Source organism: Bos javanicus, chromosome 1 (assembly GCF_032452875.1).
Source record: "Bos javanicus breed banteng chromosome 1, ARS-OSU_banteng_1.0, whole genome shotgun sequence".
Taxonomy (NCBI): Eukaryota; Metazoa; Chordata; class Mammalia; order Artiodactyla; family Bovidae; genus Bos; species Bos javanicus.
The window spans coordinates 65,388,202-65,402,734 of record NC_083868.1 but is presented as its reverse complement, the minus strand read 5'-3'; the positions used below and the strand labels follow the sequence as shown (position 1 = coordinate 65,402,734).

The 14,533-nt window shown below is 44.1% G+C and overlaps 1 protein-coding gene across 2 annotated transcripts in view; it reads left to right on the top strand.

The window, feature by feature from the left end:
- The window catches only part of FSTL1 (follistatin like 1), a 56,201-nt gene extending 44,392 nt beyond the window's left edge, over window positions 1–11,809 (top strand). Inside the window, exons 7-11 of one of the 2 annotated variants that reach the window (XM_061400126.1) lie at window positions 2,851–2,969; window positions 4,797–4,909; window positions 5,229–5,339; window positions 6,384–6,460; window positions 9,816–11,809. In XM_061400126.1, the coding sequence (XP_061256110.1) occupies window positions 2,851–2,969; window positions 4,797–4,909; window positions 5,229–5,339; window positions 6,384–6,460; window positions 9,816–9,860 (465 nt within the window). In that variant the 3' untranslated portion in view covers window positions 9,861–11,809. The remainder of the gene's footprint in view (window positions 1–2,850; window positions 2,970–4,796; window positions 4,910–5,228; window positions 5,340–6,383; window positions 6,461–9,815) is intronic. The other variant, XM_061400223.1, reaches the window with a different exon arrangement.
- The last annotated feature ends 2,724 nt before the right edge of the window (window positions 11,810–14,533 follow it).

Below are 14,533 nucleotides of genomic sequence, written 5' to 3'. Positions count from 1 at the left end.
AGTCACATCTCTGGATAGAGGCCCTCCAAGGCTCATCCTCAGATGCCCTCACATACCTCCATGGTGTGTCCTAGGCTTGACCAGCTCAGACTCAGAAGCAACCCACACACATGAGGGACTTCTAGGCAACTCTGTGGCCACTAAGTGTGGTCAACACCAGCCTCGTCTGTGGATTCCTCTTGTTAACTGACATCATGGACCCCCTGCCCAGAGATGGAGAAATACGGTGTTGGACTGAAATAGGATATTGGTCATCTAGGACTTCATTTAAGTAGAAGTTTCTCACTGTGGCAGAAAGTCGGTCTCTCTGGATTCCAGGGGCTTGAGAAGAGAAAGCACAGCCCTCTCTGTCTTCTGTCTCAGCCACTCCCATATCAGGGAGCTCTGGGAGCAGGGGTAGTTCCTTATCTACAGAAAAACACGCATTGCTGAGCCAGGAGATTTGGACAGGAGGAGAAACTAAAGAAAATGATTTTTTGAAAGCCAAGTGAACAGCACCTGCTGGGTCTGTCGTGAGCAGTGACTTCGGCTTGGTCATTACAGCTCAGGAGCCATGGGGCCCAGGACACTTTCCAGGAGACTTCTTGGGACCTTTTAACTGTTCATAGTGGCCCCTTAATGGAACATGCCTTGGGCATCACTGGAAGGTGCTATTAATTTGATTCCTAAGGACCAGGGGGGAGAAGGCAATGGCTCCCCACTCCAGTACTGATGCCCGGAAAATCCCATGGATGGAGGAGCCTGGTAGGCTGCAGTCCATGGGGTCGCTAAGAGTCAGACACGACTGAGTGACTTCACTTTCACTTTCCACTTTCATGCATTGGAGAAGGAAAGGGCTCCAGTGTTCTTGCCTGGAGAATCCCATGGATGGAGAAGCCTTGTAGGCTGCAGTCCATGGGGTCGCACAGAGTCAGACACGACTGAAGCGACTTAGCAGCAGCAGCAGCAGTAGCAGCAGCAAGGACCAGGGCCCCACACATCTCCACCCCCTCTGGCAATAACTTTCTCTCATAGGTGCCTGTCTAAAAACTGCAAGGCCCCTGGAGAAAGTACCTTTTCTCTAGAGCATTCTCATCCTAACCAAGAAAGCTTGCTCATAAGTGACAAACACAATGCTCGCTCTTCCAAGTGTCCTCCGAGAAAATAGGGTTTTCACAATCTACTTGATGATCATCAAAGAACCATATGGTACAATCTTCAAAGGGAGTCCTCTCCCCACTAGGCAAACAGCTGCCTGTTGCTAAGCGATCTGTATCTCACAGAGACTGTTTCTGAGCCAGTGCATTCCCCTCCAGCCCAGCTGACATTCCTTACATCAAATTAGTTGCAAAAGAAATCTAATCGGAATTTGAATGAGATCAAAATCAGACTCTCATCTCAACTGGTGATTCAGTAATTATTTTTTAGACAAAAGCCCAACAGAGTAAAGAGGGGAAGGCCTCGGGTAGAAAGAGCCTTTTATGACCATGTCACACACACACACACAGAGCCACAGAGCCTTTTATGACCTTGTCTCTCTCTCTCTCTCACACACACATACACACACCCTGAATTCCTGGTGAACAGGGCTGAAACTGGAGCCAGGGTAAAAGTATAGTGATGAGAGAGCATCTGAGATCTTTTCCTAGGAATTAGGACAAGAATAATAAATAGGTATTAAGCAAGGGCCCCCAGAGTTGTTTTATACATAACTGTCATACATGCCACTAGAAGATTGACAGCCTTAGAGTAGAATATACATGATATGTGATAGTCCTGCATCAGAGTCAGTAGCTGTATCTTTCTCTTCTACCTGGAAACCTGTGCAGCCTTTTCTTCCAGAAACTCTTCCACCATCTGGAGAGCCACGTTGAAAGTAACATGGGGTGCTGATTATTTCCCAGGGTAGCAGAATGAGGCAGCCTAGGGAAGGAATTTTGAAAAAAATATTTTTTTTCCACTAAAAATATTTTGGAGAGCAGCAGTATCTAAATTAGAATTTGATCAGAGCCTTGAAGTTGCTGCCCTCCACCTGCAGCAAGGGCCTGGGCATCCCGAATGGTCCCAGGTGGCTAAGGTCTCAGTCGACCATCTTGCCAAAGGGAGCATAATGTTGAGCTCACTCTGCCTTGCCTTGTGCTCATGGAACGTGAGCTGGACCACAAGGACAGCCTGCACTGTCTACAGTGGGGCCCACAGCACACGGCGGCAGGGTGGGGGGCTTTGCACCACTTCCACAAGGCAGGTTTTTGATGTGGATAACGTACAGGGGCCTTATGTCTTTGATGAGGTCGGCTAAGGGTACCAATGGGAGAGGTAAGCACTGAGAGCTAGCCAGGAAGGCTGGAAATCAAGCAGCAAGAAATGATCCTGTGGTTCCCAGAGTGAGCTCTGAGGGTCGCCTACATCACTGTTCACAAGCAACTTGTTAGAAATAGGCATCCTGGGCTCCAACACTGATTCTGATTCACAAGTCTGTTGTTCCATGATCATTAGGGTTTGAGAACATGGGATGATGGAGTGAATTCAAGAATGTCTGGAGGATAGTGCCAGGGATGGGGCTACAGAGACCTCCAAAGCACCCCCAGGCTCCTTGACAGCAAAGGCCTGGGTTCAGGCTGCCTTCCTTATCAGGGTCTGGGATTGAAAGGCCCTCAGTAGCCTTTGCCCAGACACTTTCAGTCTCTCATCTTGGGGCACAGGTGCCTTCTGGGTGCCCCAGGGCTTCGAGGCTTTGTTCCTCGAAGGGCAGAGCAGGTTTGGACTGTGTTAAAAACAAGATGAACCAGAGATGGGCCAAACTGAGTGGAGGGATGATAGAATTGAGGTTTTACAAAACGTTCCAGAAAGATCTCTTCATCTCCTTTCTAGAACTTTGATAATGGTGACTCTCGCTTGGACTCCAGCGAATTTCTGAAATTTGTGGAGCAAAATGAAACCGCCATCAACATCACCACCTATGCAGACCAGGAGAACAACAAGCTTCTCAGGTGAGTGGAATAAAGGGGTCAGGGAGAGGCCCACAAGGGGAGGCTGTATAAGAAGGGATTTGAACCCCTTCCTACCTGCCAAGGAGCCTCCAGTGTCAAAGTCAATGTGAAGTAAAAAGCGAAATAGGGTTTTGTCCTGATCTCTTCCGTGAACATTATGAACTAATACATTGAGCACCACTGATATCTGATCAAGTAGTTAGTGTTTTTGGCCAGAACTCGCAAGGAATAGAAGAAAGTAGTTTTAAAATTAATGATCACGTCAGAGCAAAGTTGTTTCTTAGTGTTGTGGGTGATGTTTTAATGGTTCATTTTCTTAAGGAATTACTTCAATGTTCTATTTAATGATAAGTCTAAAATAGCTTTAGATTTGATTTTAAGATAATAAGTGCTATTTCATGTAGAGAACCCTAATTGTTACAAATGGGAGCACGTTCCTCTCCTTTTCTGGTATTATTCCAGAGTAAACATTATTAAAAATTACCCCCTAAGAATTAATAAAAATTAACCCCTAAGTAAATATTAATAAAGTTAACCCCTAAGAATTAATAAAAATTAATCCCTAAATTAACTGTGGTTCCAGTATATTGGTAAGAATTAAAAATAGGAAGGGCTTCCCTGGTGGCTCAGCTGGTAAAGAATCCGCCTGCTATCTGGGAGACCAGGGTTCAATCCCTGGGTTGGGAAGATTCCCCTGGAGAAGGGAATGACTATCCACTCCAGTATTCTGGCCTGGAGAATTCCATGGTTTGTATAGTACATGGGGTCACAAAGAGTCGGACACAACTGAGGGAAAACAGGAGAACACCTGTTTGTTCAAAAGAATGCAAAGAATGAAACCCAGATTCTAGGGTTCCTTTTTAATGATAACCCATGGCCTTAAGGCTTCCCTGGTGGCTCAGATGGTAAGGAGTCTTCCTGCAGTGCAGGAGACCTGGGTTTGATCCCTGGGTCAGGAAGATCCCCTGGAGAAGGAAATGGCAACCCACTCCAGTATTCTTGCCTGGAAAATCCCATGGACAGAGGAGCCTGGCGGGCTACAGTCCATGGGGTCACAAAGAGTTGGACATGACTGAGCTTTGAACTTTTACTTATTGCCTTGAAGTATAATACCTGTAAATCCTTCTTATTTTGATGACCTGCAATAAGATAATGTTTTACAAATTCAACGTTTGATCCTTACAACACTGCAGTGACGGAAGGCCGCTTGTCCCCATTTCACAGATAAGCAAACAGGTGCAGGAAGGTTGAATAACTAGCTCAAGGCCATTTGGGTTGTAAGTGATTGAGCCAGGGCTCAAACCCAGGCCAAGGGGAGACAGAGGGAGCTGGAGTTCTAGAAAACTTTTCTGAAAGGTCTCTTTGTATAATAAAAGGATGATAGTGGTGCTGCTGGTTTCAAACTCATATTCTTTCAAATCACACATTCTTTTCATGTCATCTGTTCCTACCACTTTTATTTGATCTTTCTAGTTCGGTTGACTTGATACATTATACCTGGAGCAGGGGAGGCAATTGATAGTGGAAGGTATGTGCAGATGGTGAAACATTTGTCAATCCAAGTGGACAAAACCATCCAGGAAGCTTCAGTCATCTTGGGAGTATCATTTGAAAAACTTGAATGATCTGATATCCCATATAATAAACTAAAGGTTGGAAGCTTACTGGAGTCAGGATACATGATGGTTGTAGAAGGTCAGTGTAGAAACTTTCTCTTTAAATATGGGCCACCTTCAGAGGCCCAGGTGTATGTAATCCTGATGCTTGATTCCTTCAGGAGGGAAGCTGAGGTCTTGCCAACACGTTTCTCCTGTGTTTTCTTTTCAGAGGACTCTGTGTTGATGCTCTCATTGAACTGTCTGATGAAAATGCTGACTGGAAACTCAGCTTCCAAGAGTTCCTCAAGTGCCTCAACCCATCCTTCAACCCTCCAGAGAAGAGTATGCCTAATCTAAGAAATAGCGGCTTGTAGGGAGTTGGGGTTATTTGGAGGGGGCCAAGATAGAGGAGACTGTGGAACTCTCCAGAGCTTACCAAGAAAATTCCCTTCCGTGATTCTAGACTGGGCCCCAGCCCATCATCTCCATGCTGAGGTTCAGGTCCGAAAATCTTTGGGTTGATAGAGGCATTTGTTCAGTTATCGTGCCTCTGAGGGACAAGCAGGTCTTATCTGGAAGGTGGTAAGGTGCACAGACGGTAGCCAGGATGTCCTGTTCCACCCTCACCCTAAACCTTTGCCCCTCATTTCTGGTCACACAGAGTGTGCCCTGGAGGATGAAACGTATGCCGATGGAGCTGAGACCGAGGTGGACTGTAACCGCTGTGTGTGTGCCTGTGGAAACTGGGTCTGCACAGCCATGACCTGTGACGGTGAGAAAGAAGGGACGGTAGGGAGAGTGCTGTCTTCATGAATCGCCATGAGAGAAGTCAGGGTGGGGATGTTGGGGAAGAGTGCAGTGGCTGGGAGAAAAGAAACTGGAGGGCAAGAGACCCACTCACATTTGGACCGTCAGGGCTCCCAGAGAGCAGCCTTGAGGGCACAGCACTTACGCTAGATGTGCTATGTTAGAAAGTCACTCCAGAGGTTGGGAATAAGAAAGATTCAAGACCCAGGGCAAGATCAAGTGTTGGTAAGAGATTAGAGTGGTAAAAGTAGAAAGGAAAGCAAACACTTATTAGTGAGAATTACGTGCATTTCTTGGAGTAGGAAATGGCAACCCACTCCAGTTTCCTTGCATGGGAAATTCCATGGACAGAGGAGCCTCGTAGGCTACAGCCCTTGCGGTCACGAAGAGTGGGACACAACTGAGCACACACACACACAACTGAGCACACACACACACACGCATGCATGCATTTCTTCTAAGCACTTTACATTTTAACCCACTTAATCCTTATGACAGCTTAGGAAATCCTCTATGTCAAAGACTAAGGTGATTGGAAGGCAAAATGACTTCTTGTCATCTATGCCCGGCAGGAAAAGGAGACATGTTCATAAGCATGTTTGAATTAGCAGGATTGGGTAAGCCTAAAAAAAGAGAAAGTTGAAATAGTTGAGACGTGGGCAGGGCAGGTTGGGAGACATCAGACATCTGGGGAAGGGGGAGCAGTGCCCAAGCCAGCATCACCACTAGCACAGTTCTACCAAGAGATCTTTCAGAAAAGGTTTCTAGAACTCTAGCTCCACACCCTCCCCACTTAGCCTAGATTTGAGCCCTGGCCCAGTCACTTACTACCCAAGCATGTTACTTTGGAGGTGTCCATTTCCCTGGGACACTTTATATTCAGAGAAATGTGAGTATTTCATTTCTCCTTCCATAAGTTAAATGGGAGATGAATTTGAAAGCCTAAAAGGTAGGTATTGGAGGGATCTCTAACAGCTACCACTGCTCTGAGCCTTGATTCTTCTTATAGGAAAGAATCAGAAGGGGGCCCAGACCCAGGCAGAGGAGGAAATGACTAGATATGTCCAGGAGCTTCAAAAGCACCAGGTAAGTTGCTGGTTTAGGTAGCCCTGTCACCACCAGGCCCATCCTCCACGCAGACACTGCCTAATGCCCCAGGTGACCAAGGACATGTGCTCTGTTCCTTACAGTAGGTCCCGAACGACACACCTATATACCTGTGTCATGTAGATCATGATACAGATAGTTCCCTGCCAGAGTCCTTGTAGAGCCAATATGCCCCAGCAGATGTAGATTACAACTTGGTAAATTGCTCTATAAGTTAGAATCAGGTGGGTGGTGGTTTGCAAATAAGCATGGTCTAAAGAAGCATTCCTATTTCTTGTCATGACCAGTGCCCAGACCCAAAGGCTGTGAGCTCCTTGAGAGCAGGCTCTGTGACCTGCTCACCAGTGTAGCCCTGCATTTAGCACAGGGTCTGCTGTATAATGGGCTTCCCTGATAGCTCAGTTGGTAAAGAATTCGCCTGCAATGCAGGAGACCCTGGTTCAATTCCTGGGTCCGGAAGATCCACTACAGAAGGGATAGGCTACCCACTCCAGCATTCTTGGGCTTCCCTGGTGACTCAGCTGGTAAAGAATCTGCCTGCAATGCAGGAGACCTGGGTTTGATCCCTGGGTTGGGAAGATCCCCTGGAGAAGGGAGAGGCTACCCACTCCAGTATTCTGGCCTGGAGAATTCCATGGACTGTATAGTCCATGGGGTCACAAAGAGTCTGACTGAGCAACTTTCACTTATGAACTTATGAACACTGCTGTATATAATTGGCTCTCAGGGAGCATGAAATTAGTGAATTTAGACTGTAGCAGAAAGGATTTGTTAAATGCCAAGCTGGCTAGAACACAGCCTGAGAACTTAGAGATTCTGTTTCCTAGAGACTTGAAAGGATAATAAGAATTCTGTTCAGGTTCTATGTCATTAAGTTGAAGGCTTTCTTGGCGAGAAATATGTTATTGAGGGCCTAGAGAGAAAATCTAGATGAGCTAGACTCCTAGGACTGTTTTTCCACTGGTTTACCTGTAGTCCTAACAAAGGATATTGTTCCTTGAGTCATCTGTCTGTAAACTGGGTCTGGTAATACAAGCCTTCTCTCTGACATATAAGTTTTTAAGCAATGTAATGCTCACAGGAACTATTGAGATGAAATATGTGACTTGAGAATCAAAAATTATTTGTATTAATAGTAATTGCTCATATTTATTGATGGTTTTTCATGTGCATTTTGTCACTGATAGTGTAGAAACCTCATGTCAGTTTTTTAAACAGATGCAGAAGCTCCTAGTCCTTGGCTTTTTCATATTTCAGCAGCCTTGAGCTTCTTCCAGATTAGTATAAACCCACAAAAGCAAAAAACACTTAATAGGAATTCCTTTCATCTAGGGTGGAAAAATGATCAGAGTAGACAGTGGGGAGTGAGTTATAATAGCTAACATTATGTAGTTTGTCCGTTTTATGTCAGTTGCCTCAGAAGCAGACGCTAAGGTAAGAACTCAAGTACAAACAGTTTATTTGGGAGGAAGTCCCCAGGAAACACCAGAAGGGGAGTTGGGAAGTGAGCCCAAGGAGGGAAGAAATAATGAGTGTGTATTCTGGCACATTACCACTGGGGGCAAGTGGAGCTTAGTCCTGTTACAGAACTCTGGGAACAGTTAGTGCAAAGGGGGCAGGGAGCCGGGCTGTGCCTGCATGAGCTCCCAGCAGCCACTGGCTGAGAGCCGCCACCAGCAAACATGAATTCCCTGGCATTTCTGGCCTGTCAGCGTGTGTGGGCAGAGCAGGCTTCAGCAGCCAGAGAAAGCCTCAGGCAAAAAGATGCAGGTGCTGGCAGTAAGAAGCCAGGCCAGTGTACTGAAATGTTGAAGACAAGGGCTATGGATGGGGCACTGACAGTGCCTGCTGCTGCTGCTGCTGCTAAGTCGCTTCAGTCGTGTCTGACTCTTCGCGACCCCATGGACTGCAGCCCACCAGGCTCCTCCGTCCATGGGATTTTCCAGGCAAGAGTGCTGGAGTCAGGTGCCATCGCCTTTTCCGCTGACAGTGCCTACTAGATGCCAAACACTGTTTTTTATTCCCTATTTAATTTTTTATTGAGATGTAATTCACATACCATAAAACTCACCCTTTTAAAAGTATACAATCAGATGGTTTTTAATGTATTCACAAGATTGTCAGCCATTACCACTGTCTATTTCCAGATCATTTTCATCATCCCCAAAAGAAACACCAAACCCATTAGAAGTCACTTATATTCTCTCCTCTCTCAGCCCCTGGCAACCACTATTATATTTTCTGTTTCTATAGATTTGCCTATTATGGACACAAATAATTGGAATCATACAATATATGGCTTTTTCTGTCTGACTTTTTTCATTTAGTGTACTGTTTTCAAGGTTTATCCTTATTGTAGCGTGAATCAAGACTTCATTCCTTTTTATGAATAAAGAACATTTCATGGATAGATATACCACATTTTGTATATCCATTCATCAGTTGGTATATATTCAGTTTGCTTCTACTTTCTGACTATGATGAATGATACTGCTGTAAACATTCTTCTACAAGTTTCTCTGTGGACGTATGTTTTCACTTCTCTTGGGTATGTACCTAAGGAGTGGGATTGCTGGATCACAGGCTAACTTTGTGTTTAATCTTTTAATAAACTGCCAGATTGTTTTCCAAAGTGACTATACTATTTTATATCCTAACCAGTCATATTCCAATTTCTCACAAACTCACCATCATTTTTCATTGTGGTTATTTTTTATTAGACATCCTAGTGGGTGTGAAATGACATCTCATCGTATTTTGATTTTCATTTCCCTAATGCTTAATGATGTCACGCGTCTTCTTATGTGCTTCTTGGCTGTAAGAATGTCTTCTTTGGAGACATTTGCCACTGTTATAAGAGGTAGTATTTACTTTATTACCCTTATTTTGTAGTTGAAGACATTGAGGCTCAGAAGGTTTCATAATAATGCCCGAGTCCCCCAGAAAGTTGCACAGCTATGATTCAAGCTCAGGCAGTCTGCTTCCAGAGCCTGTCCCTCTCAATGCTTCTCTAAACTTGGATTCAAAACATTTTGTAGCACTTCCATGTAGCATCCTTTCTTCATTTTTTAAATGAATATAATAATGTCTGACCTTATTGTTTCATAGGAGTTTAGAGTCAGCTCTTAATTTAGCCACAGCCCTATGCAGCTGTGTCATGGTAAGACATGATCCTTGCCCTCAAGTTGTTCATCATCTGTGGAGGAGATAGACAAGTAAACAGAACCAAAATTCAGCATGAGCATGTTTCTGTGAATGCTGGCCTTGAAGACTAGATAAATGCCAGTAATTTTTTAAAATATTTCATTATGTTTATTTCTCTTGCCTCTCAAAGGAAACAGCTGAAAAGTCCAAGAGAGTGAGCACCAAAGAGATCTAATGAGGAGGCATCTGGGAATGGTGTCCGGAGCCTGGCACCTTCTCTTCAGTTTCAGCGCTGAGTCCAGTATATGCAAGTGTCTGCTACAACCGCCAAATCACCTGTATTTGCTTATATAGCAATGAGTTTTATTTTGTCTATTTGTTTTGCAATAAAGGAAATGGGGGTGGCTGGCTAGGAGGGGAAAGGCCAGAGCCTTCATTTCTAGGAGTGTTTTGGGAGAAGCTGTCAGTGTGCTCAGGGGCCGGAGGCAAGTAAGGAAACTGCATCAGGATTGGGAGAGTGGACCCAGATCTGGAACCCTTCTGAGTATAGCACAGCTGTGAACATGCTGCAGGGAGTGCAGGCAGTGAGAGAGAGCTGAGCAGGCTGTCCCCAGAGGAGGGAATTGGGAAACTCAGAGAAGAAGACGGCATTCTGCTTCCAGCCCTTCCTGCCACCATCAGCGTAACAGACCTCTAGCATCTGTGCTTCTCCTCAAGGCCCCAGCCGCTGGCTCTAGACACACGGCCATCCTGCTAGTTCCCCAGTGTCTGAGAGAGGGTGCCCCCAAATGATGCAGATACTTGTAGACTTTGAGCCCCTTAGAGATCTAACCAAATTTTTAAAATACTTTTTACCAAAGGTGCTATTTTTCTGTAAACTTTTTTTTGGCAAGTTGATTTCATTCTTCAATTATTATCATTATATTATTGTTGTTGTTTAATATTTTATTTTCTTAACTAGAAATTAAGCTTTTGTAATTATTTTTCATTAGTCCTGCATTTCAGAGATGGGAGAGTTTGGGCTTCTTCCTTGTGCAGAGATGCTATCACCCAGACATCTCCCCACCCTGCCACATGCAGCCTGGAATTCTCCTATGGTTTCCAGTGGGTCTGTAGTCTGCCAGAGGAGCAGGGAGTGCCTCAGACAGAAGCCATGAGAAGTATCCCCACACAAAGCCTTTAAGATCCACAACGCTAACTTGTTTTCATTTATTCTGATAGAGCCATACAAATCAGTATTCCAAAGGATGGAAACAAGCGCAGCTAAGCAAGACTTAGTTCCCAGCCTATCAATATGCTCGTTGATCCTGCACTAAGTAGGAGAGTGACTCTGGCCCATCTCTTCCTGTTTCTGGGCCTTAGTTTCCTCAGTGAACAGGTAGGAATGCATTAAACTTGATTTGAGGAACTGTAAATTCTGTGATTCTGGTAATAGGTCCAGAAGGAGAAGATGATTTTTCTCCTCCTTAGGATAAATGAAACCTTGTTTTTATGTAAGAATCAGATGACCAAATTTGACCTCGGTCTGAATGGCCCCACGGGTTGTGCTATGATGTAGAGCCCTCAAGTAAAGCCTACCCAGGAAGAGAGTGAGAAAGAGAACCACTTCTTTGTCTTTGCTTTTGCAGTTCATCTTTAACCTTCTTGGGAAGAAAAAGGACTCTCCCTTTAGAGATGAGGGGAAAAGAAGGTTTACATTTTAAGACAGGGAAAAAAGTGGAATCAAATCCTAAAAGTGTGACTGGGGAGAAGTCAGTCATTTCTGTGTCTTTTGACCCTTGTGATAATTAACCCCGCGCAATACCATGTTTAAGATGCATTTAGAATAACAAAATTAAAAACTTGACATAAGATCTCATTTTCAGAAAGCAGATTACAGACCACCAGAGGGAAATCATGTGGGCCGTATTGCACAGGCAACTCTGAGAAAGTTGTGCTGAAAATGTAATTCCTTCTAACCAGGTTTCCTTTTTCTCCTTTGAAAGAAGAACATTCCACTTTGTTTAGAATTCTGAGTTTTTGTTAAATCATCCCACTTAAAAGCTCTCTTCCAACCCAACTTATACAGTTTGAAATGCACCTCCATGTCAAAGTGCCTTGGAGAGCTCCCAACAGCACATCTTGACCAAGTTTTGCCAGCCCTTGAACACCAGAAGAGAGGGCGGGAGTACCAGTCTGTTTAAAGCAAGAAGGCAGAATGTCTCCTCACCTGTTACCTTTAGGTCAGTGGCTGCCATCCAAGATGACCCTACCCTGCGATGTTGACCCTAACCTGCATTCCTCCTGTAAATAGGGAAGCTGCTGTCGGCACCATAGAGTCACATGATGATGATCATTCACAGAAAGCTGCTAAATAGCCTAGTTTGGGGAGTCTTGCATAGAGCTTTGCATGGAGCAAATAAACAGAATTAAATCAGGTTCAGTTCCTCCAGCTCTCTAAAAGCACAGGGCTTAGACTGCAAGCTTCCTTGGGCTTTCTCTGTGTGTCTATGGTTTTTATAAAGACATTATAGCATCTGTTAAGATTCAGTGTCCATGGAAACCTTCTCACATGCCATGGCTCTGGACTCCATCACTGTTTTTGGAAAGCAGGGCTCCTCCACCTGCTAATAAGACCATTTGGACCTGTCTGAATGTCTTTCCTTTACATTTATGTTTTTAAATAGTCAAATTTCAAGAAGCAAATTTGGACAGGTTTCTTTTGCCTGTGTGTTTGTGAAATGTATTTGTATTTAGTAGGCTTCCATATTGCATTTAACTTGTTTTTGTAACTCTTGATTCTTTTTTTGGATACTATTGATAAATAAAGAAATTAAAACAATAACTGTGTCATTTTCCTTCCCCTCAATTAAGGCCAAATAAAGTTGTGAGAGGGCTTCCCAATGGCTCAATTGTAAAGAATCGTCTGCAGTGCAGGAGATGGAAGTTCAATCCTTGGGTCGGGAAGATCCCCTGATGTAGGAAATGGTAACCCACTCCAGTTTTCTTGCCTGAGAAATTCCATGGACAGAGGAGTCTGGCGGGCTGTAGTCCAAAGCATCACAAAGAGTCAGATGTGATTGAGCATGGAGCAAGAGAGAGAAAGTTATAAGAACATTAACCATTTACCTTATAAAAGTGAATTTGAGTTTCAAGAGGCTTAAAAGAGGCCTGAAAAGTTTATCTTAATCTTGGGACTGAAGCTGTAGGCAGGAAGGTTTGCTCATGGACTGATAAAACAAGTTTATTTTAAAAAAAAATCACTGATGGTGGGTCTGGATAAGAAATGATGAGAACTCTGGGAACATTCCTCTTTGAGAAGAGGTTAAACTAAATGACTCCTAAAGCTGCCAAGAATCTGATGAGACTGAAGGCTGATTACAGGTAAACTTGTATGAGAAGTCAAACAAACCTGGGAACATGGCACAGGAAGCTTGTGAAGATCTGGTTGACTAAGCTTAGTGGCTATTTACCTGATACATGTGCATCCCATGCAGTAAACATTTCCAAGTGGACTGCATGTTGTCTGATCAATACCATCTTGGAGACACATGACCAATACTTATTTTCCAACCGCCTGTCCAAATGATTATTACAGATATCATTCACTCCCCATGACCATTAATTCTGGCTTCTAGAAGAGCGCATTACTGTTGATGAGGTTTAAGCTGTCTTAATTTTAGTCATAGAAAGGCAATGCCAAAGAATGCTCAAACTACCGCACAGTTGCACTCATCTCACATGCTAGTAAAATAATGCTCAAAGTTCTTCAAGCCAGGCTTCAGCAATATGTGAAATGTAAACTTCCAGATGTTCAAGCTGGTTTTAGAAAAGGCAGAGGAACCAGAGATTAAATTGCCAACATCTGCTGGATCATGGAAAAAGCAAAGATATTCCAGAAAAACATATATTTCTGCTTTACTGACTATACCAAAGCCTTTGACTGTGTGGATCACAATAAACTGGAAAATTCTGAAAGAGATGGGAATACCAGACTACCTGACCTGCCTCTTGAGAAACCTATCTGCAGGTCAGGAAGCAACAATTAGAACTGGACATTGAACAACAGACTGTTTCCAAATAGGAAAAGGAGTACTCAAGGCTGTATATTGTCACCCTGCTTATTTATCTTCTATGCAGAGTACATCATGAGAAACACTGGGCTGGAAGAAGCACAAGCTGGAATCAAGATTGCCAGAAGAAATATCAACAACCTCAGATAGGCAGATGACAGCACCCTTATGGCAGAAAGTGAAGAGGAACTAAAAAGCCTCTTGATGAAAGTGAAAGAGGAGAGTGAAAAAAGTTGGCTTAAAGCTCAACATTCAGAAAATGAAGATCATGTCATTCGGTCCCATCACTCCATGGGAAATACATGTGGAAACAGTGTCAGACTTTATTTTTCTGGGCTCCAAAATCACTGTAGATGGTGATTGCAGCCATGAAATTAAAAGACGCTTACTCCTTGGAAGGAAAGTTATGACCAACCTAGACAGCATATTGAAAAGCAGAGACATTACTTTGCCAACAAAGGTCCATTGAGAGTTGGACTGTGAAGAAAGCTGAGTGCTGAAGAATTGATGCTTTTGACCTGTGGTGTTGGAGAAGACTCTTGAGAGTCCTTGGACTGCAAGGAAATCCAACCAGTCCATTCCAAAGGAAATCAGTCTGGGTGTTCTTTGGAAGGACTGATGCTAAAACTGAAACTCCAATACTTTGGCTATCTGATGCAAAGAGTTGACTCATTGGAAAAGACTGATGGTGGGAGGGATTGGGGGAGGAGAAGAAGGGAACAACAGAGGATGGGATGGTTGGATGGCATCGTGGACTCTATGGACATGAGTTTGGGTGAACTCCGGGAGTTGGTGATGGACAGAGAGGCCTGGTGTGCTGCAATTCATGGGGTCGCAAAGAGTTGGACATGACTGA